Source organism: Sapajus apella, unplaced genomic scaffold, assembly GCF_009761245.1.
Source record: "Sapajus apella isolate SASKATOON/1434 unplaced genomic scaffold, GSC_monkey_1.0 scaffold112, whole genome shotgun sequence".
NCBI lineage: Eukaryota > Metazoa > Chordata > Mammalia > Primates > Cebidae > Sapajus > Sapajus apella.
In genome coordinates, this window is record NW_022437052.1 from 4333052 (window position 1) to 4354631 (window position 21580).

The 21580-nt window shown below is 50.4% G+C and overlaps 1 protein-coding gene across 3 annotated transcripts in view; it reads left to right on the forward strand.

The window, feature by feature from the left end:
- Positions 1–21580, forward strand: part of CUNH7orf50 (chromosome unknown C7orf50 homolog) — a 129137-nt gene that overhangs the window by 14525 nt on the left and 93032 nt on the right. For all 3 annotated transcript variants that reach the window (XM_032259876.1, XM_032259879.1, XM_032259877.1), the window contains exon 2: positions 1302–1431. In XM_032259876.1, the coding sequence (XP_032115767.1) occupies positions 1303–1431 (129 nt within the window). In that variant the 5' untranslated portion in view covers position 1302. The remainder of the gene's footprint in view (positions 1–1301; positions 1432–21580) is intronic.

Genomic DNA, 21580 nt, shown 5'->3' on the forward strand with positions numbered 1-21580 from the left:
ATGCGCAGGGCCAGCATCCTCCACCTGTGTGGCGCCACGGCTTCTCTAGTTGATGGGAAGCGTGAGTGAGCCCATGATAGGAGAAAGTGAAAACAATTCAAAATATTCAGTCATTAGGGAGAAGACAGATTTTCGCCTTTGGGATATTATGATACTGTCACCAAAAATGGTTCGCGCTTTCCCCTGGTCTTTTCATAGTTCGGAAAAATAGACGTGCAATTATTAGAAAATGTTCATGTTTTCAAAATTAAAAAAATAAAATAAAACTTTGTGTTCATGTTCAGTTAGAAATACAGAATTATAATCCGTGTATGATTGCAGCTATGTTAAATAAAAACACTCAGAAAAAAGACCTAATGGGGCCAGACATGGTGGCTCACAGCAGTGGTCTCAGCACTTGGGGAGGCTGAAGCAGAGGATCACTTGAGCCTCAGGGTTTGAGACCAGCCTGGACAACATAGCAAGACCCTGTCTCTACAAAAAAATTAAGTTAGCCAGGCATGGTGGCACATGCCTGTGGTCATAGCTACTCAGGAGGCTGAGGTGGGAGGATGGCTTGAGCCTGGGATTTCAAGGATGCAGTGAGCCAAGATCGTGCTACCACACTCCAACCTGAGTGACAGAGTGAGACCCTGACTCAAAAAAACCCAAAAAGACGGAAAGGAAATACACCAAAATGTCAAATTGATTATCTGTAGGTGACAGTGAGCCAAGATCTCACTACCACAATCCAGCTGGGGTGACAGAGTGAGACTCTGACTCAAAAAAAACAAAAAGACGGACAGGAAATACACCAAAATGTCAAATTGGTTATCCGTAGGTGATGAAACTTGGGGGTTTGAGTTTGCTTTAACTTGTATATGTTTTCTTTATTTTCTGAAATATTATTTTTTAATGGAGAGTGTCCTACTTTTTATTTAAAAATCTGATACGAGCCGGGCGCGGTGGCTCAAGCCTGTAATCCCAGCACTTTGGGAGGCCGAGGCAGGTGGATCACAAGGTCAAGAGATCGAGACCATCCTGGTCAACATGGTGAAACCCCATCTCTACTAAAACTACAAAAAATTACCTGGGCATGGTGGTGCGTGCCTGTAATCCCAGCTACTCAGGAGGCTGAGGCAGGAGAATTGCCTAAACCCAGGAGGCGGAGGTTGCGGTGAGCCGAGATCGCGCCATTGCACTCCAGCCTGGGTAACGAGCGAAACTCCGTCTCAAAAAAAAAAAAAAAAAAAAAAAAAAAATCTGATACGAGCTAAGCCTTTTATTTCCTTGTCTTTAGCAGTTTACTTTCTCTGTTGCAGGATGGCAAAACAGAAGAGAAAAGTTCCTGAAGTGATGGAGAAAAAGAACAAAAAGCTGAAGAAGGCGTCAGCAGAGGGGCCACTGCTGGTCCCTGAGGCCATGCCAGATGGTGATGGAGCTGGCCCCCAGGTAAGGCCACCAGTGCCTCGCTGGCCCTGTCCTCTGGGATCCAGCTGTTACTTGATCGGGAGGGAGAGGGGGCGACTCTGCCTTCTGGTGTCTCTGTGGAGCGGAGGCTGGAACAGGTGCGGAGCCATGGATGGACTTGGTGCCTTCCAGAAGCAATTGTAGGACAAAGAAGAATTTTAGCAAATTTTGGGTTGGAACCCCATGACTGCCTTTCTTAGCTGCCAGGAAACTGCTGTTTTGGGTGCCATGTTGTGTAGCGGACTTGGTGGCGGTGTGCAGGATGGGGAAGAGCCTGCAGCAGGCCTTTGTTTGTGCCCTGGGAAGGGGCAGGTGGCAGCTCCTTACCGGTATGGGTGCAGGGGTGTGGCCTGGAAGCCTGTGTTGAAAAACGCACATCTAGAAACATTCATGTCTAATAACACAATAATTGTGAGTTTCAAAATCACCTGTTAGCATCACTTTTTATTTTTTTATTTTTTTATTTTTATTTATTTTTTTTTTTTTGAGACAGAGTTTCGCTCTTCTTACCCAGGCTGGAGTGCAATGGCGCGATCTTGGCTCACCGCAACCTCCGCCTCCTGGGTTTAGGCAATTCTCCTGCCTCAGCCTCCTGAGTAGCTGGGATTACAGGCACGCGCCACCATGCCCAGCTAATTTTTTGTAGTTTTAGTAGAGACGGGGTTTCACCATGTTGACCAGGATGGTCTCGATCTCTTGACCTCGTGATCCACCTGCCTCGGCCTCCCAAAGTGCTGGGATTACAGGCGTGAGCCACCGCGCCCGGCTAGCATCACTTTTTAAACTGCATGCAGTGGATTATAACATTGAGATTTGAGTATCCACCACCATTCACTTGAAAAAAATACAGGAACAATCTTTTCCTAAAGTTATGCATTTTTATTCCTTGTTTTTTTGAGACACAGTCTCTGTTGGCCAGGCTGGAGTGCAGTGGCTCGATCTTGGCTCAGTGCAGCCTCCATCTCCTGGGTTCAAGCGATTCTCCTGTCTCAGCCCCCAAAGTAGCCAGGATTACAGGTGCACGCCACCAAACCTGACTAATATTTTGTATTTTTTATAGAGACGGGGTTTCACCATGTTGGCCACGATGGTCTTGAACCCCCAGCCTCAAGTGATCCTCCCACCTCAGCCTCCCAACAAGCTGGAATTACAGGTGTGAGCCACTGCACCTGGCCTGCATTTATTTATTTATTTTCTGAGGTGGAGTCTCACTCTGTCGCCCAGGCTGGAGTGCAGTGGTGCTATCTCAGCTCACTGCCACCTGTGCCACCCAGGTTCAAGCGATTCTCTTGCCTCAGTCCCCCAAGTAGCTGGTATTACAGGCGCATGCCACCACACCTAACTAATTTTTTGTATTTTTTTTTTTTTTTAAGACAGAGTTTCACTCTGTTGCCCAGGCTGGAGTGAAGTGGTGGGACCTTGGCTCACTGCAACCTCTACTGCCCGGGTTCAAGCGATTCTCCTGCCTCAGCCTCCCAAGTAGCTGGGATTACAGGTGCCTGCCACTGCACCCAGATTATTTTTTTAATATTTTTACAAAATAGATACATTTTGTATTTTACAAAATAGAGACCGGGTTTCACCATCTTGACCAAGCTGGTCTTAAACTCCTGACCTTGTGATCCACCTGCCTTGGCCACCCAAAGTGCTGGGATTACAGGCGTGAGCCACTGCGCTTGGCCGAATTTTTTGTATTTTTGATAGAGTTGAGGTTTCACCATGTTGGCCAGGCTGGTCTTGAATTCCTGACCTCAAGTGATCCTCCCTCCTTGGCCTCCCAACACACTGGAATTACCGGGGTCAGCCACCGCACCTGGGCTGCATTTTTATGTTCGAAAGTATTTCACTACTTACTGCATCATGTTTGTCCTCCACAAAAAGATTTATACGATTAAATTAGAAAATATAAAAAATTTTTGTTACCCACCAAGTTCTGAGTGTTAAATTTTTCTTCTGCATTGAGCTGTGTTTACCGTTAGTAGTATACACTTGATCAAAACAACATCATAGATTAGGAATTTTCACAGGTTATTCTACATAAAGTGAAATCGACGAGGCGTGTCGATGGTCAGGGCATTGTGACACTGTGTCATCACCCCACAGGAGGGCAGGACCTTCCTTGTCGCTGCAGTTGGCCCATGCACCTGTGGATCGGGCTGTCATTGCCCAAGAGCGACCTGGTTTCCGTGGCCATTGTTCCTGTTCTCAGGTCAGATTTAGGTGCTGAGTGCCTTTGTTGACACAGATATGTAAACGGGAGTGAGAGTTTTGTTGCAGTAAACTAAGACCATTCTGTGATTTGGGGCACTTATTTTCAAAATTTATTTTTAAAGATCTATCAGTAAGTGACAGCTGGACTGGGTCCCTGAGTTTCTGGAAGAGTTGGAAGCCATCTGACTTATGCTAGGGCATGGCGCTGGCTTGCTACATTTGTTCACTTCCCCAGGGTAATGCCGGGGTTCAAACTCTGCTGCTGTTTAGTGCTGGAGGTCCTGTGCCCGGGGCAGTATGCCATCATGAGATGTGGGGTGGCAGGGGCCCTGTTTTTCATTGAATAAGAAAAGGGCTGCTGTGCAGAGCGGGGTGGAAAGGGGGAGTCTACGTTGGCCCTTCTTCAAAGTGGCTTCCAGCAGGAGGCAGGCACAGCTGGTGCTTGGAGGGGCCCCAAGGCCACCTGGCCACGGATGCGTGGGACAGTGGATGTGCCTGGTTGATGGGTGTAGCCCAGATCACTCTGAGATCCTGTCCAGTGAGGCAGCACTGAGCTCTTGGAAGTTGATGTGAAATCACGTCCACATCCACGGCTGCAGGTGGCTCAGCAGCCGTGGGTAGAGGGGAGAAACCAGGGGTGTGGGCCTCGAGGAGGTCCTGGCCGTGTCTTGGAGGGTCATCTCTTGGCTGCCATCCCCCAAGGGGCGAGGGAAGCCAGACAGCACCCCCAGCACAGCCATACAGCTTGTCCTAGGCTCTCTTTAGTGGGATACCAAAAGGCTACCCGGAGGCGGAGGCCTGGCAGGTACAGACGTCCCGCGGCTCCTGTGCAGCGGTGAGGAGGTAGCCCAGCGTTCCACCCCAGCCTCGCTCTGAATTTTGGATCCTGCTCCTCAGGCTGTTGAATTCCTATCTCCCAGTCCGACTGCCTCTTCCTCGTGCCTTCTTCACAACTTGAAGCCCAGTGATGCGGGTGCTTTTAGGTTCTTTTTGGTTTCTGGGTTCCAGATGGATGCTGGTTTCCCGAGAGCTTTTGACCTCTTGTTCTGTGATTCAACCCAGTTCCGATTCTACAGCACCTCAGAGCCTCAAGCACGTGATTTTGGTGGGCACAGCGTCATCCTGGACTTTGAGTTGAGTTGTGAGACTTCTGGGTCTCCCTTCTTGGTGTACCCTCCTCCTGCCTGATCCCCACGCAGGCCACTGGTCACTGGCAGGACCCGCAAGATGGTTTGGCTTATGGTGACTGGGCAGAGGTTAAAACTCGCACCCAAGTGAGGGAGTGGTGTCTGTCCTTTTGTTTAAGTTGAAGTAATTTTTTAAAAGTATGTGAGTGTTTTTCATTATTAAAATACAAGTTGATTAAAAGAAAGCTGGAAAGCAAGAGGGAAGAGAAGAGAGCCTTTGTGTGTTTCCTTCAGCTCTCCTTTGAGGGCCGGGCTTCTGCTAGTCCGTAACACGCGGCTGCCGGCACAGTCACCCGCATTATTGCTTGGCCCTCCAGCACCTGGCGAGGAGTTGGTCTCAGGCCTGCCCAGTTGAGCATTGGGGAGTGACCTGGAACTGGTTCCTTAGCCTTTGGAGGAGCTGGCAGCGGGAAGAGGGCCTGGGAAGCTGGGAATGCGGGCTCCACTCTCAGTGGAGCCGGGTTCGACAGCAGGGGTCGGCAGCCACGCTCCTTCGTTCGGAGGGAGCTGGCAGAGGGAGTTGCCTTCGGCGGGATTGTCTACAAAGTGCATGCCCTGTGGCCAGTGTCCAGGCTGCTGGGAGGATTTTCAGATGGGTCTCTGTGACTGAGTGCAGGGGCCCGGGGGGCTCATGGTCTGATGTGTCCAGGAGCCAGTCTCCCAATGAAAAGGGGTGTCTCTGTTAATACAGATAGTTCTTTTCTGACTCTCCCCGGTTCTCATGGGAAATTGTTTAAAAAAAAAGGTTTCAGGCCTTTTTTTTGAAGCGGAACCTAAGTTCTTAGAATGGTGGGTGGCTAGGCCTGGGGAGCAGCATGCCTGGGCTCCAGAGGAGCTTGTGGAAAAGTACTGTGCTGGCTCCCTCCCCATCCCCCAGTGGATCCTGGATGAACCTCTGGAATCTGCCATGGAGGACAGAGAAGGCTGTGTCCCCCTGTGGGCCATCGTGTTGTCCTCCCAGCAACGTCCATCTGGGGAGCCCACGGGTCAGCGGCCGCTCCCGGGGCCCCGTGCAGCTTCTTCCCACAGTGCGAGCATGCTGAGCTTGTGCCAGGATCGCCGCCATGTCCCCAAGTGCTGGGAACGTCATCGACCCTTGGGGAGCGTTCTCTCAGCATTCCAGTTTCCACTCAGGCCTGTGGGCTTGGCCCAGGAAGCTGCCTGAGCCAGTGCACTCACTCTCCCAGGGTTCTGTCCCTGGTGCCTCAGTCTGGCACCGCTGAGGTTTGGCCGCTCCTCAGTCCCGGGCAGCAGGGCCTCAGGGCCTTGGCTCTAGGCATTGTATGCTGAGCTTGCTTTCCTGGAGACCCCTGCTGGCCTGGAGTGCTGGGGAGCTGGGGGGCTTGTGGTGGCCCCGCAGGAGGAACAGTTGCTCCCATGGGCCTGTCTTGTGTCTTGGTGACTGGGCTACATGACTGCCTGCTGCTCTAAGAAGGGACTGGCACCTGCCGTTTCTGTCCTCCTCAGTTCTCTGGGCAGGAGGTTCTGCCATGGGGGTTGGCGTCTCAGGCCTTTCCTCATGTGGGGCAGAGGGGTCCCAGGGTTTGCCCTCCCTGTCTGCTTCCTGTTTCTTAGCTAAGCCTTCCCCTGGGAGCTGGGGTTTAGGAGTTCTGTCTTCACATTCCTTTAACTCTTCCAGGCCTGGTTTCCCACTTCAGCGGGTTGTGAGGATGAGGTTTTAGATAACACATGTCCTTGGGGTGGCCTGTGGCAGACATGGAAGGAGGTCATGGTGTGACCCGGCAGGTCTTTCTTTCGCCCTCTCCCTCCCTCTCCAGTCTCACTAAAAGGGACCCTTAGCTTCTCTGTTTCTGTTTGAGGCACGGAGCTGTATGTGGGGGAAGGCAGCGTATGTGTGACTGCCCCATGCAGAGCCAGCTGAGTGGCTGGGGGTTTGGAGGCCCCTGTGACAGCCCGGCCACCTCTCTGCTGCTGTCAGTGCCGTTTGGCTGCCTGGAAATGGGAAGGTGGGCTCTCCCAGTCCGCTGCTGTCAGACAACTGTCCTGGCTTCATAAAAGTCCCTTATGTGTACAGGCACTTTCCATCCACACACATGGATTCATGACAGCAGATTCTTAGCAGCCCGGAGGCGCTGGGGGCAGAGGTGTGGGTGCTATGTTGGTTATAGTCACCTGGCCAGCTAGTCCTGGGGAAGAGACTTACCCCTGGTTTCTGACTCTGGTTACCTCATAGAGCACACTAGCAGAGACCAGGATCCCTTCCTGTGGCTGGCTGCGAGCCGGCACAGGCTCAGCCCAGGGCAGGGTCCACATGTTGAGGCTCCATGTAAGGACCATTGGGGCTTGAACAAGGCCTTGGCGTGTACAGCACACTGCCTTTTGTGGGCGCTGCCCTGTGTGAGTGCTGCCCTGTGTGAGTGCAGTGGCCCGTGGAAGGCTGTGTGCGCAGTTATAGATCCAGGGCTCTGTGTTCCCAGGTACAGCCTTTCTGGTCCTGGGTGTTTTGTGGGCTTGGCTGAAACCCACCTGAATGACCACCTGGCTGCAGGGCCTGCGCCTTGCATGGCCAGCACATGGGGCCGCAGGTCATGGCCAGGCAGAAGGGAGCACGGCCAGCATGTGGGGCCGCAGGTCGTGGCCAGGCGGAAGGGAGCATGGCCAGCACATGGGGCCGCAGGTCGTGGCCAGGCGGAAGGGAGCACGGCCAGCACGTGGGGCTGCAGGTTGTGGCCAGGCGGAAGGGAGCACGGCCGGCACGTGGGGCTGCAGGTCACGGCCAGGTGGAAGGGAGCAGGGCTCCTCAGCGTGGACTGTCCACATAGCGGCTCTCGAGTTGCTGCTTTTATAATCTTGAAAATCAGATGTGAATTACACATCTGAGCCTGAAGCCCACAGCTTTATAAAACCATCCAGTGAGGCTGTGGACTTCATGGCCTTGAGAATTTGCTCAGAGCCAGAATACTTAAAACCAATGGTACTTTGCCCCAACAAGCATTACTGCTCCAGCAGTGGGATTTTTGTCATTGAACTCTTGGGGCTGAGTGGTTGCTGGTGTCTGTGGAGGCTCCCTGGCAGACCAAATTGTTTTTCTTAGTAGAATTCCAACCACTCCAACCCACATTGTTTTTATTTTCTTGGGTCTGACTGCTGTGTGCCGGGCTGTCTGTGACTGAGTTATGAACTGATAGACACATACGGCTGAAAAACAGGTGGGACCTGAGGAACTGTCTTATGTGTGGGAAAACTAAGACCCCGAGAACTTCCTCGGTCTCCCTGAGGCCCACGTAGGCGGTGGGAGGCCGCCTCCTCCTCCGTCCCTGCCTGCCATGCAGCCCCCTGTGTCCATCCATTTTTGTGGCTGAGTAATATTCCATGGCGCGGGATTATCACAGAGTCTCTCACCCATTTACCAGCATTTGGAAATTGAGTTGTTTCCTCTTGGGGTGGAATGTGCTGTGAACATTTGTGTCTGTGTCTTTCTTTGCTTTTGTTTGTTGAGTCAGTTCCTAGGGCCAGAATTGCTGGGTCCTATAGTAAGTGTGTGGTTAATTTTTTAAGAAGCTGCCGGCTGGGTGTGGTGGTTCATGCCTGTAATCCCAGAACTTTTTTTTTTTTTTTTTTGAGATGGAGTTTTACTCTTGTTGCTCATGCTGGAGTGCAGTGGGCATGATCTCGACTCACTGCAACTTCCGCCTCCCGGGTTCCAGTTGCAGCCTCCTGAGTAGCTGGGATTGCAGATACCTGACACCAGGCCCAACTAATTTTTGTATTTTCAGTAGAGACGGGGTTTCACCATATTGGTCAGGCTGGTCTTGAACTCCTGACCTCAGGTGATCCACCCACCTCGGCCTCCCAGAAGTGCTGGGATTACAGGTATGAGCCACCATGCCCGGCCTTAATCCCAGCACTTTTGAGAGGCTGAGGCAGAAGGATCACTTGAGTTCAGGAGTTTGAGACCAGCCGGGGCAACATGGTAAAACCCCATCTGTACAAAAATTAGGCAGGCATGGTGGTGCGCACTTGTAGTCTCAGCTACTTGGGAGGCAGAGATGGGAGCATCACATGAGGCTGCAGTGAGCCAAGAGAGCACCACTGCACTCCAGCCTGGACGACAGAGCAAGACCCTGTCTCAAACCCCAAAAACATTTAACACAAAAGAAGCGTGAGGGTTCTGGTGTCTCCACATCCTGGTTGGCATGGGGTGCTGCTAGCTTCTGAATTTTGGCCATTCTCCTGTTTATAGTCTTGTCATATTGAGTATGTGATTTTAAAGATCACCTTTTTATTGAGGTATAGGTGACATAATGTCGGTTTTATTCTCTATTACTTCTTTTTCTTCTTCCAAAAGAAGTGCTTTTCTCTTTCACAATTAATTCTACACATATTTTCTTATGTATTTTTTCTGTTTTTTAGTTTTTATTTTTATATTTTTTAGAACCAAAATTTGTATTTACGTTTATATTTATGTGAGATAGGGATATAACTTCTTTTGTTCTGAAAGAAATATACACTTGACTTAGAGTCTTTTGTTGAGTATTCTATCCTTTTTTTTTTTGAGATGGAGTTTTGCTCTTGTTACCCAGGCTGGAATGCAATGGTGTGATCTCAGCTCACCACAACCTCTGCCTCCCAGGTTCAAGCGATTCTTCTGCCTCAGCCTCCTGAATAGCTGGGATTACAGGCATGCACCGCCACACCAGCTAATTTTGTATTTTTAGCAGAGACAGGGCTTCTCCATGTTGATCAGGCTGGTCTCCAACTCCCGACCTCAGGTGATCTGCCCTTCTCAGTCTCCCAAAGTGCTGGGATCACAAGCGTGAGCCACTGAGTCTGGCCGAGGGTCGTACTTTCTCCGTGTCCTCTCTGGCACTGTGATATGCAACCTTCTGATTCTAGATACCCTAGTGTGTCTGGGAAGTGATAGCTCACTGTGGTTTTGATTGGCATTTTCCCCAAGGCACATGATGGTGAGCATGTTTCATGTGCTTGTTGGTCATTTTTATATCTTCCTTGGAAAAACGTTTATTCAAACCTTTGCTGCTGGTCACAGTGGCTCACTCTTGTAATCCCAGCTCTGGGAGACTGCGGAAGGAGGATCACTTGAGGCCAGAGGTTTGAGACTAGCCTGGGCAACTTAGCAAGATCCTGTCTCCACAAAAAATTAAGAAAATTAGGTAGGCATGGTTACACATGCCTGTAGTCCCAGGTGCTCGGGAGGCTGAGGTGGGAGGATTGCTTGAGCCCAAGATTTTGTGGCTGCAGTGAGCTATGATCTGCACTGCACTCCAGCCTGGGCAACAGAGCAAGACCCCATCCCCCCCAAAAAAAACCCAAAAAACAAAAAGCCAACAAAACAAACCCTTCCGCTATTTTAACCACAGTGGTTATTTGTGTCTTTGTTATTTGAGCTTCGAGAGTGTTTTGTGAATTCTAGGTACAATTCTTTATTGGATATGTGACTTGCAGCTATTTTCTCCCATTCTGTGGCTTCTCTTTCACTTTCTTGATGATGTCCTTTGAGGCACATAGGTTTTTAATTTTGATGAAGACCAGTTTATCCTTTTTTTTTTTTTTTTTTGTCTCTGCTTTTGATGTCACAGCTAAGAAGTGATCCTCCTGCCTTGGCCTCTCGGAGTGCTGGAAATACAGGCATGAGCCCCTGTGTCTGGCATTACATTCATGTTTTTGATTTGCTTTTTGTTAATTTTTGAGTGTGGTGTGAGGTGGAGGTCCAGTTTCATTCTTCCACACATGGATATCTGCTTGTTCCAGCACCACTTGTTGAAAAGACAATTCTTTTATTATTTGAATTGTCTTGGAGTCCTGGTTAGAATAGCCTATTTTTTTTTAAGAGTTGCACAGTATTCCATTACCTTGTTTTACCGTAATTTATTTAGCGAGGTCCTTGCCACACTGTTTAATACTTTAGTTGTTGTTGTTATTGTTTTAATATCTAGTAAAGTAAGGACCTTTTTTTTTTTTTTTTTTTTTTTTTTTTTTGGTAGAGATGGGGTCTCACTATCTTGCCCAGGCTGGTCTCAGACTCCAGGGCTCAAGTAATCCTCCCTCCTCAAGCCTCCCAAAGCACGGAGGTTATAGGTGTGAGCCACCTCGCCTGGCCATAAGGACTTCTTCAGTGTTTTTTTAGGCAGTGTTTTTGGCCTTTTATTTGTATGAATTTTGGAATCAGCTTTTATATTCCACAAAAATTTTTCCGTGACTTATTGAGGTTGTCTTTTGTGTTATTCAGGAAAGTTTTCTGGTTTTCTCTGGAAAAGCCTTGCTTGTTTCTTGTTAGGATTCTTAGATGTTTTTGAGTCTGTTTCTTCCTTTGGTGTTTCATAATGGTTATTGCTGGTGTATTGGGAAATTAGAGATAATTTGGATGTTGATCTTATAGCTAACTGCGATGCTAAACTTTCTACTGTCAGTTGATTCTCTTGGATCGGGCTTTTTAAGTAAATGAAGATGTCTTCAGAGAATGACAAATGTGTCTCTGCTTTGTGTTTTTGCCTTCTTTGTTTCTCTTCTAGCAACACCTAGGACTTTTGAGCCAGTGTTGTATGATAGAGGTGATCATCCTTAATATGGCCATATTATTCACATTTTCCAAAGCAGAACTACTTTTGTGTTTCTGGCATAACCCAGAAACCTCATGTTTTAAAATGATTGCTGGGTAAGCTGTTGTCCTGTGGTATTCTTGTTTTGGTCTCAGTTGAATTAGAAAAGAAACATCGTGTGCCACGCCCTGGATGAGAAGATGGGCAGCATGTGTGACGCCGGCAGCATTCCCATAGCAGCAAGGATGGCCTTCCTTTTTGTCTATTTTTTGAATAAGTGCAGGCATGTAGTCCCAGCTTCTCAGGAAGCCAAGGTGGGAGGATCCCTTGAGCTCAGGAGTTCAAGGCCAGCCTGGGCAACGTAGCAAGATCTGGTCTCTAAAAAACCAAACAAAATGAAAAAGGCACGTTGGTGTTAAAGTCCATCTGTGAGAGCTGTAGTAATGTTAGTAGGCCTGTGAGACCTGTGAGCTGTAGTAATGTCATCCTGTGTGGGCTTTGCTTGCCAGCCCTGGCCTTCCCATCAGTCCTGACTCGACCATGTGCTGTGCCCCTGCTGTCCGGGGCGGATTCTTTCAGGCCCAGATTTCTTTCATTTCTGTCTTCATGGCCTGGCCAGCCCTTTAATTTTCCTTCCAGTCTCTATTTCCTCACATTCTCTGTGTTGGACCCTCACCCTCACTCTTCTGTAATGGATAGAAATAACTTAGCTGCAGTTTTCTGAGATCAAGTTAGAGCATTTAACTTGTTCAGTAAATGTATGTTAAAAGTTGTATTTTTGTGCTGCTAAAAACACATACTTAATGCTGTGCTAACATCTATGCTTCTATACGTAATAGGTTATGTGAGTGTTGTTCCAATGCTTTTTTTGTTGGATTCTAATAACCTGCTGAAAGAGTTCTTCTGTGGTTTCGTAGAGGAAGGTGGTAACCTGAGACTGTGTGTGTGTGTGTGTGTGTGTGTGTGTGTGTGTAGGATGGGGCAGGGATTAGGGAGCTTCAGAGTCCTCATGTTCACAGTAATTTGCGCAGGCCTTTCCAGCAGATCACCTGTTGCAAAAAAACCGTGTGTGAACTGTACCTATGCCAATGACTGCGCTGCTTAATATATGGGTTTGTGATTGCATCTGTCACTGTTGGGTGCGACGATCTCACAAAACCTGAGAAAACCAATGAGGGATGGATGGCATCTGACCTCGGAAGTGATTAGCAGCTCTCACTGACTTCCTGTCCTCTGCATTAAATAGCAGACAGCTCTTGGACATCCGGCAAAGGCAAGCCTGGCCACAGGATGGGTCTGTGGGGGAGCATTTCCTGAAGGGTGGGCAGTGGCAGTGGTGGGCAGCTTCTCAATAATGTCCAAGAAACATTTCGTGAAATTCAACATCCTGACATGAAGAGAATCAGTTTTTTTTGCTCTCTCCAAGAAACATTCCTCCTAAAAGACAGCAAAGGTTTATTATAAAATCAAACATAACTTTTTTTGGATTCTGTTTATTTCAAAAGATGAGAATTTTTTTTAAGCAAGTAGAGACTTTAAATTATTTCCACCAAAGCATGAGTTTTCACTATTTTGGACTGAAACCTAGTAAAAGACATGCCTAGAGTATATACAAAGGCGAAGCAGAAGCCCCCACAGGCATATCAAGCAGAAAGGGGTTTAACACAGGGAGTTTGGTGCTTACAAGTTTGCTGGGAAGGCTGCAGAGTGAGCTTGGCTCCTGCCCACTTCTGACCCTGTGAGAGCAGCTGCTTCGTGCGGGTAGGGGCAGCTCTCCCTTGAGTCCCTCTGCCTCCCCACCTCCCATGCGTCCCTCCGCCTCCCTGCCTGCCCTGTGGGGCCTCGGGCATCTGCCCATCTTCTGGGCTAAAAGGCTTTCCGGCCACCCTGATTTCTGAGCCCCAGCTCACCCCACGGTTTGGGCCTGGCAATTCTTTGCTCTTATCAGCTCTGGTTTGCTGGTATTCCTGATCACCATCTCTTTGCCCTGCCGATGGGAGAGCTGGCCTCAGTCCTTCCGTAAAGGCCACCTGGGGAAGCTGCTAGCCCTCACCTTCATGGTCTATGGAGCAGGAGCAGCTTTAAGCAGTGAGCGGCCCAGTGGGGGCAGCCTCGTCCAAACAAAGCTGATTAACCCACAGAGGCTGCCGGGGGCTTGACCCAGGGGGCTGTAGTTTACAGTCTCTGAGTCTAAACATTGAGCCGACTGCAAGGCAGAAATAGCACTTCCCCAGGCTCGCCACAATCCACACTGGTGAGAGGGTGGATTTACCTCTTTAACATGTAGCTCCAGCAGCATCTGAGGTCCCTCCCGGCTGCAGGGCAGCCCCACCCTGACAGATGGTGGCACTTGGGCAGCAGGTCTTTCTGCCTCCAGTTCTGGGTCTCCTACTGCGTGGAAGAGGCCCAGTGGCTGCACTTTGAGTAAGTGTCTGGACCAGTGGCTGCATGGTCTGACTGCGACCCTTGGGAGGTTGACAGGACTCTGGGTTTCTTGTGGGAAATGATCAGTGCTGTGTCCTTGCTACAGTGGGAAAGGCTCCCATGGGCACCGTTGCACTGAGTGCTAATTAGGAGAAGAATAGGACATCTGTGAGCAACAAGAGTTCATTTAACTTGAAATAGAAAATTAGTATCTATGATGAGAAGTTGAGCCACCAAGAGGTTTGCACTGATGTTGCCCTTCTTCCTGAGCTCGGGCCTCTCTGTTCGCTCCCAGGAGATAAGTTCTAGAAGAGCTCCAGAGTGGAGCGCAGCCCTCCTGCTGTCTAGGCCGAATCCTGGAGCCCCTTTGCTCTCCCGATGTCCAGGCTGAGTCCTGGAGCCCCTTTGCCCCTCCCACCTTCAGGCTGAGTCCTGGAGCCCCTTTGCCCCTCCCACCTTCAGGCTGAGTCCTGGAGCCCCTTTGCCCCACCCCTTGCCGTCCACGCTGAGTCCTGGAGCCCCTTTGCCCCCACCCCCTGCCGTCCACGCTGAGTCCTGGAGCCCCTTTGCTCTCCCGCCGTCCAGGCCAAGTCCTGGAGCCCCTTTGCCCTCCTGTTGTACAGATTGAGTCCTGGAGCCCGTTTGCCCTCCTGTTGTACAGATTGAGTCCTGGAGCCCCTTTGCCCTCCTGTTGTACAGATTGAGTCCTGGAGCCCCTTTGCCCTCCTGTTGTACAGATTGAGTCCTGGAGCCCCTTTGCCCTCCTGTCATACAGATTGAGTCCTGGAGCCCATTTGCCCTCCCGCCATCCAGGCTGAGTCCTGAGGCCCCTTTGCCCCTCAAAGCCTGCCATGGCTCACAGAGCTTCTGTAGCACTCCTCGCCTGGGAGTCAGAGCTGGTACCTGCAGAATTACAGGCAGAGATGGTGGCTTGGGATGAGGCGTACTTTCAGAAAATCAGAGCTGTCTAATAAGAGGAGGTAGTGAGTTATCTGTCCTTGGAAATGCTGGGGCTGAGACATGGTGGGTATTGTAAGGGTTGCCCCAGGAAGGAGTCTTGTGGGGCGTGAGATGTGAAGTAGATGACCTCCTAGTCCCTGGCCAGCGCTGCCCATCTGATTCCAACTGTTCAGCATCCTGTGGGGCCTGGTGACCCATCAGCACCTCATTATGCTTACGGAACCTTCTCAGTGCGGGTGGTTGAAGCGGGTTCATGCCCCTGCCATGTGGGTTGCACACCTGCTCCCAACAGGCTAAGCACTGGTCTGCAGAGCCCAGGAGTGGCTGCTCCTGCCAAGGCGGTGCCTTCCAGGAGCAAGCACTCGCTGCTTTCAGGGCGTCAGTCGCTGTGTGGGGGGGGTGGGCATGAAAACAGAGGACTCAGCAAGCATGGTGCCATCAGGGCGTTCACTCAGACTTCCTCTTAAAGCAAGTTGATGTTTAAAATAATGGTAGATTTATAGTAAATTTCAAAAAAAAAAAAAAAATGTAAGAGGGGCCTGTGTGACCCAGCTTCCCCAGTGGTAATACTTGGATATAGCTGTCTCAAAACCAAGACATCGACCTGCATACATGGCACAGAGCTCATTCACAGCCCACGGGTTGTACGTGTGTGCGCGTGTGCAAGTGTGTGTGCACATATAGTGTGCGTGAGTGTGCATGTGTGCATGAGTGTTTGCGCCTGTGTGTGTGTGTGCGCGCACGCGTGTGTGTATGTGTGCATGTGCCCTGCAGTTTTTCCATATGGGTGGCTTTCTGTAACCACCATTGTATCAAGATACAGGAGGATCCTGCACTGCAGGGCTCCTGGTCCTGCTTCTTCACAGCCTGTCATTCATTCACAGAGCAAAAGACATTTGGATCTCTAGGTTTTGGCGTTTGTGAATAAAGCTCTGTACATATGCATGAGCATAAGTTTCCATCACTCTGGCATAAATGCCTTGGGCGTGGCTGCTGCGTTGCATGGTGCATGCATGTTTAGATGTTGTCGAAGCCGCTGTGCTTCTCCAGAGCGGATGTGCTGGTTTGCATTCCCACCGTGAGCATGGCAGAGGCTGGTCCCCTGCACCCTGGTTGGCACTTGGCGGTGGTACTTTTTCGTTTTGGTCATTTGGATCACCGTGCTCCTCTTTCGAAAAGAACAGCCAATTAATGTCCTAGGAATTAGGAGAAGCAGAATTAAAGCTCTTTTGCTTTTCCAAGGCTTGCTGTATGTGCTGTTGGCCTCATCATTGCTGGAAGCTGCCAGGTGCCGGGTACTGGGAACTTTCCTGGCATTCCTGTTCGAAGTGACTCGTTTGCTCTGTTTATGGGACGGACACTCCTGTGGTCTCTTTCTCCAGGAGCTTTTTGGGAGTAGCCGTCCCAGCCACCCTGCCAGGCATCATGCAGAGTGAGCAGGTGGAGGCTGGGCCGCAGGGCAGGTGAGCTGTTGGCCGGCATCTCTCGTCTCTAAGCTGGGCTTTCCTAGCCTGCTGGTCAGATCCAAAGAACCGTGAGAAACTGGAGGCCCAGCAGCCTTCCTCACTGCCAGGGAGATCGGACCATCCTCACTCTGGGCCAAAGGAAACAGGATCCACTTTCCCGTATTCCAGAAACTCCCCGCTGCCCCGTTTCCACATCAGTATCTCATGTTGTAATTGCTCCTGTCATCAGCCCAGATGTTTGCAAGTGCTATTGCTTTGTGGTCAACAGAAAACCACCCAGCAAAATGTAATTTTGAAAAGTAATATGTATTATTTTTCCTGAGTTATATACATGATTCATGTAAAAAAATTAGAAAACAGAAAAATTACAGAAGAAACCAGAAAGACTGATTCTGCTGCCCTGAGCTGATGCTGCGGTTAATGTCCTGTAGCAGCTGCGTGTTCTGAGTATTTCTGCAGCGGGCGTGTTTACTTTTCCATAGGCAGTGAGTCCTCTCTCAGTGTTGCCCACCCTGAGGTCCTTGGAAACTGCAACTTTTTGTACTTTTTTTTTTTTTTTTTTTTTGAGAGGGTCTCCCTCTGTCACCCAGGCTGAAGTTTCACCTGTCACCCAGGTCTCCCTCTGTCACCCAGCCAGGATCACGCCACTCATCATCAGCAGTGGCTCACTGCAGCCTCAACCTCCCTGGCTCGAGTGATCCTCCCTGCTTAGCTTTCCAAGTAGCTGGGACCGCAAGTATGTGCGCCACGATGCCCAGCTAATTTTTGTATTTTTTGTAGGGACAGAGCCTCCCTGTGTTACCCAGGCTGGTCTTGAACTCCTGGGCTCAAGCGATCCTCTCGCCTTGCCCTCCCAAAGTGCTGGAACTACAGGCTTGAGCCACTGCAACTGGCCAGAAACTGTGACTTTAAGCAAAATGACAAACAGCAGGCCCTTGTTCAGTGTCATCATGTTCCACCTTGGCTGAGAACAATAGTTGGTTTTATTTTATGCCTTTCCCTTACAGTCACACTTTGAGAGAAGCTTTGCCATCAAGAGAGTTATGCAAGGCCGCGGCCGCAGTGGAGCACCTGTTACGCCGTGTCTACCCTGGGTGCCGTGATCCAGTATGACAGGACACAATGATAGCTTTAATTTCACCTTCTTAGCTGACTGTTGATGGTCATTTTCCATGTACATATTTTTCATTTGTTTTGTGAATTGCCTGTGTGTGTGTTTTTACCACTTCTATTGTAATTTATCATCTCTATATTGATTTGTAAACACATTTCTTATACTAAGAGCCCTTATCTTTCCTTCATGTTTCAAATATTTTTCCAGTTGAGTTGTTTGTGTTTATGGCTTTTGCCCTACACAGATAGCGGCCTCCCACGCCCCACAGCTCTCTGGCTGCACAGGCCCCCCGAGGCCTGCATCCCAGACTGCTCCCTAGGGATGCGGCCCCACTGCAGATCTCCCCGACCCCCGACACCCGCTCTCGCTGCCCCACAGGAACCATGGGAAGACGTGGCGGGGGGTGCGGGAAAAGCACTCTGGCTGCCCAGACGACCATGCCTTCCCATTGAGGGCCCTTCCCAGCGTCCATTGGAGACCTTGACCTGGGAGGTGCCGGTGCAGGGACAGGGTGAAGTGTCTTTCATTCAGTCAGGGCTCCTCTCAGAGCCGCCTCACAAACATGGAAGCCTTGCTCGGCATCCTTGTCATTGGAGGCCACTCCTCCCGATTTGACAGCAGATTGTTAGCTCAGCTTTTCGTGGTGGTGTGTGCTTGTCTTTCTGGCATCTCAAGGTATTTTGGCGGGAAGCTAGGAGCCAGCTGTGTGGAGATTGCTGCTGCGTGGAGATCACTACCGCATGCTCTTGTTCTGCCAGAGCCCTTCCGCAGATGGAGCACTGACTCAATGCGAGCTCCCCCACGTCCTGTGGCACCTGCTTGCCTCTGCGCTTGGTGTAGATTTGTGTAGCCTCCTTGTCTGGGTGTGTACGGCTCGGGAGAAGGTGCCGCCCTTGATGCCCTCCCCACACTGCCCTCCAGCTCACCCAGCCCAGGGCCCAGCGACGCAGCACTCAGTGGCATTTGTGGAGAGAGTGACATAGTTAGAGTCCGCCTGTGAGAAGGTGAGGATGGAGGTGGTTGCCTGGAAGACAGAGAGAGGTCTCTGCTGGCATCTAGACTGAAGTCAGCTGTGGCGCTGAGACGCAGAGGCACATGGGAATCAGGAAGCTGTTCTGCCCGAGGGCCTGGCGGGTGGGGAAGGGTCCTGCCGCCCACAGCAGTGTGAGTGGGGAGGTCATGTCCACACCTGCAAGCTAAACTCACTGTACCCCAGGGCGTGGAGGGACCAAATGCTGAGCTGGAAGTCAAATGGAGTGTTACACCGTAGCCTTCACAAAAATGAGCGGGGAAAGGGTTTTCTATATGCTGTTAAGAACCCCTCATGTTGGCTGGATTCCCAACTTGATCTTCAGCCTGTTGGGATTGGGACTGTTGAAGAGTCTTAATTCTTTTACTGGATTAAAGTATTTTAAAATAAAACAAATACATGCCTATAATAAAAGTTTTTGTAATGCAGATATATAAAACTTCTATCAATATGGTGGACTGGTTAACATGGGAAATAGTCCCTTCTGCTTCAAATACATAAAAATACTGGAAAAGGCCAGACACAGTGGCTCACACCTATAATCCCAGCAGTTTGGCAGGCTGAGGCGAGCAGATCACCTGAGATCAGGAATTCAAGACAGCCTGGCTAACATTTTGAAATCCTGTCTCTACAAACAATACAAAAATTAGCTGAGCATGCTGGCAGATGCCTGCAGTCCCAGCTACTCGGGAGGCTGAGGCAGGAGAATCATGTTAACAGCAGCATTGTTTAACATAGCTAATTCAAAAGCAAGAGGTAAAGAAGAGACCCAGCAGCTATGCTGGTGAGGGAGTAGACGCTGGATGCCCCCAGAGGCATGAAAGCGGGTGTACACTGTAGGGACAGGTATGTCACCAGTGACGCAGCACCCCAGGTGACCTTGGACACTCAGGCAGCAGAGAGTGGAACTGAACTGCCCTTCCAGCCCAGAGCCACTTGTCTTCCAAGTAGGAGGCACAAAATCCTGGCCAAGACACATGGCAGGGAAGCTGGGGTGGGTGGAAAGCCATTCACACAGAATCAGAGCCCCAGGCAGATGTGCACTGACCTGCCTCATGGGAACCCCCTTTTGACAAGTCAGCACACCGAGCATTTGGAATTCACGGAGTCTCCAGCAGATGGATGCAGAGCTGCTCACAGGCCTGCCAAGGAGAGCAGCCCTCCTCTGCTTCCTCCCAGGGTTCGGGGCTCCAGTGGGGGACATAGTCCTCCTCTGCTTCCTCCCAGGGTGCGGGGCACCAGTGGGGGACACAGTCCTCCTCTGCTTCCTCCCGGGGTGCGGGGCTCCAGTGGGGGACATAGTCCTCCTCTGCTTCCTGCTAGGGTGCGGGGCTCCAGTGGGGGACATAGTCCTCCTCTGCTTCCTCCCAGGGTGCGGGGCACCAGTGGGGGACACAGTCCTCCTCTGTTTCCTCCTGGGGTGCGGGGCTCCAGTGTGGGACGCGGCCCTCCTCTGCTTCCTCCTGGGGTGCGGGGCTCCAGTGTGGGACGCGGCCCTCCTCTGTTTCCTCCAGAGGTGCGGGGCTCCAGTGTGGGACGCGGCCCTCCTCTGCTTCCTCCTGGGATGCGGGACTCCAGTGTGGGACGCGGCTCTCCTCTGCTTCCTCCCGGGGTGCGGGGCTCCAGTGTGGGACGCGGCTCTCCTCTGCTTCCTCCAGAGGTGTGGGCCTCCAGTGGGGAATGCAGCCTGCCCCTCCCCACGTCGATTCCCTCCTGTATCTTCTCCCTGCCCTGCTGTCCTGGTCGCGCTCGGCTCTGTCCTCTCTCCCACTCGGCGCCCAGAACACAGGGGTTCTCAGAAGCACTGGATGGATTCATCTCTGGGACTTCGCTCTGGCTGAGTCTGGATACCCCTCTAATGCCCAGACATACCCTTGAGTCTATGCAGGGACCAGGCGGCTGTCTCTGTTGGGCAGGGTGGGGCTGATTTCCCCACGTGAAGAGTCCGCATTGCTGGCAGAGCCCGACAGCCTCGGTGCTCGGCTGGGCAGCATGCGAGATCGAGGGCGGGAGTAGTGAGCATCGAGGAGAAGCTGCTTCTGCAGCGTCCGCGCAGTGTGTGCCATGGAAACACTGCATTTCCCATTTTTCTACTAAATAAACAGCATCGAAGTAATACAAGAAAAGGTTTAGCAAGCAACCCCTCTGCTTTTACCTCTCACCTCTCACCTCTCCCCTCCATGTGCTCCTCTCTGTTCCTGTGATTTGCACACATCTTTCTGACACAGCTGAACACTCAGCATACACTCGATTTATGCATGGTCTTTTAATATCATTCTCAATTTTTAAAAACAAAGCCTTTTCCTCCTCTTGTTAAAGCACACCCATTGTGAAAAATACAGAAAACATGGAAATATTGAGAAAGAGAAATGTTTGGTAAACTTTCACATGCTTGTAATGTTTTTCTGAGTGTTTTTAAAAGCACGAGCTGGCCTCCTGGTTTCGCAAGTGGCATTGCCACAGTAATTTGTGGAGTGAGTAACGATCAGCGTCCCACAGATCATTGATTCCTTTGTCGCTTTTGAGACTGAACCATAGGCCACCCAGTGAGGCAGCCCCTGGTCATTCTCAGGCACCTGCTCTTAGAGGCCAGAGGCTGGGGAGCCGCCCTCGTGCTTGAGAAGTCTGTTCCCATGGCCAGTGACAGAACCAGGCCGGCACCCTGGTCTCCTGACTGAAGCTGTTTCCATGGCTGCTGTCTTCTTGGCATTGGAAGGGGCATGTCACTTGGCCACCATATTGAAATTGCTGGTCACGGTGTACATTTGGTATTTTCAGCTGAAGTGAGATTTTATTCCAGAGGTGCCAAGAGCTTGTAGCTTGTCCATGCTCCTGCCCCGGCCATCTATCCAGGATTGTAAAGCCTCTTCCTTCATTACAGCTGTTTTTCTTTGATAAAATTACAATACATATTAAGAAAATAGAGAGTGCAGAAGTGCAGGCTTCCTGTCTGTGCCTCTCTTCAGCTGTGATTATCTCCACTTCCTGACTGTTCACAGGAAGCCTCTGAATAACATCTCATTTATTCAAGGAAGTTTATTTCATTATAACATTCACTAATGTTTATAAAGAATATTAGTCACTGGCTAAGCAGACAGTGTACTCCAGAAAGTTCTTCACTTTTGGGTCTAAAGTACCAGAATGGACAGATGAGGCTGCATGTTTGTACAGTCTTTTCAAAATTATTTTTGTAGCAGTATGAGTAGATTTCCCAGGAC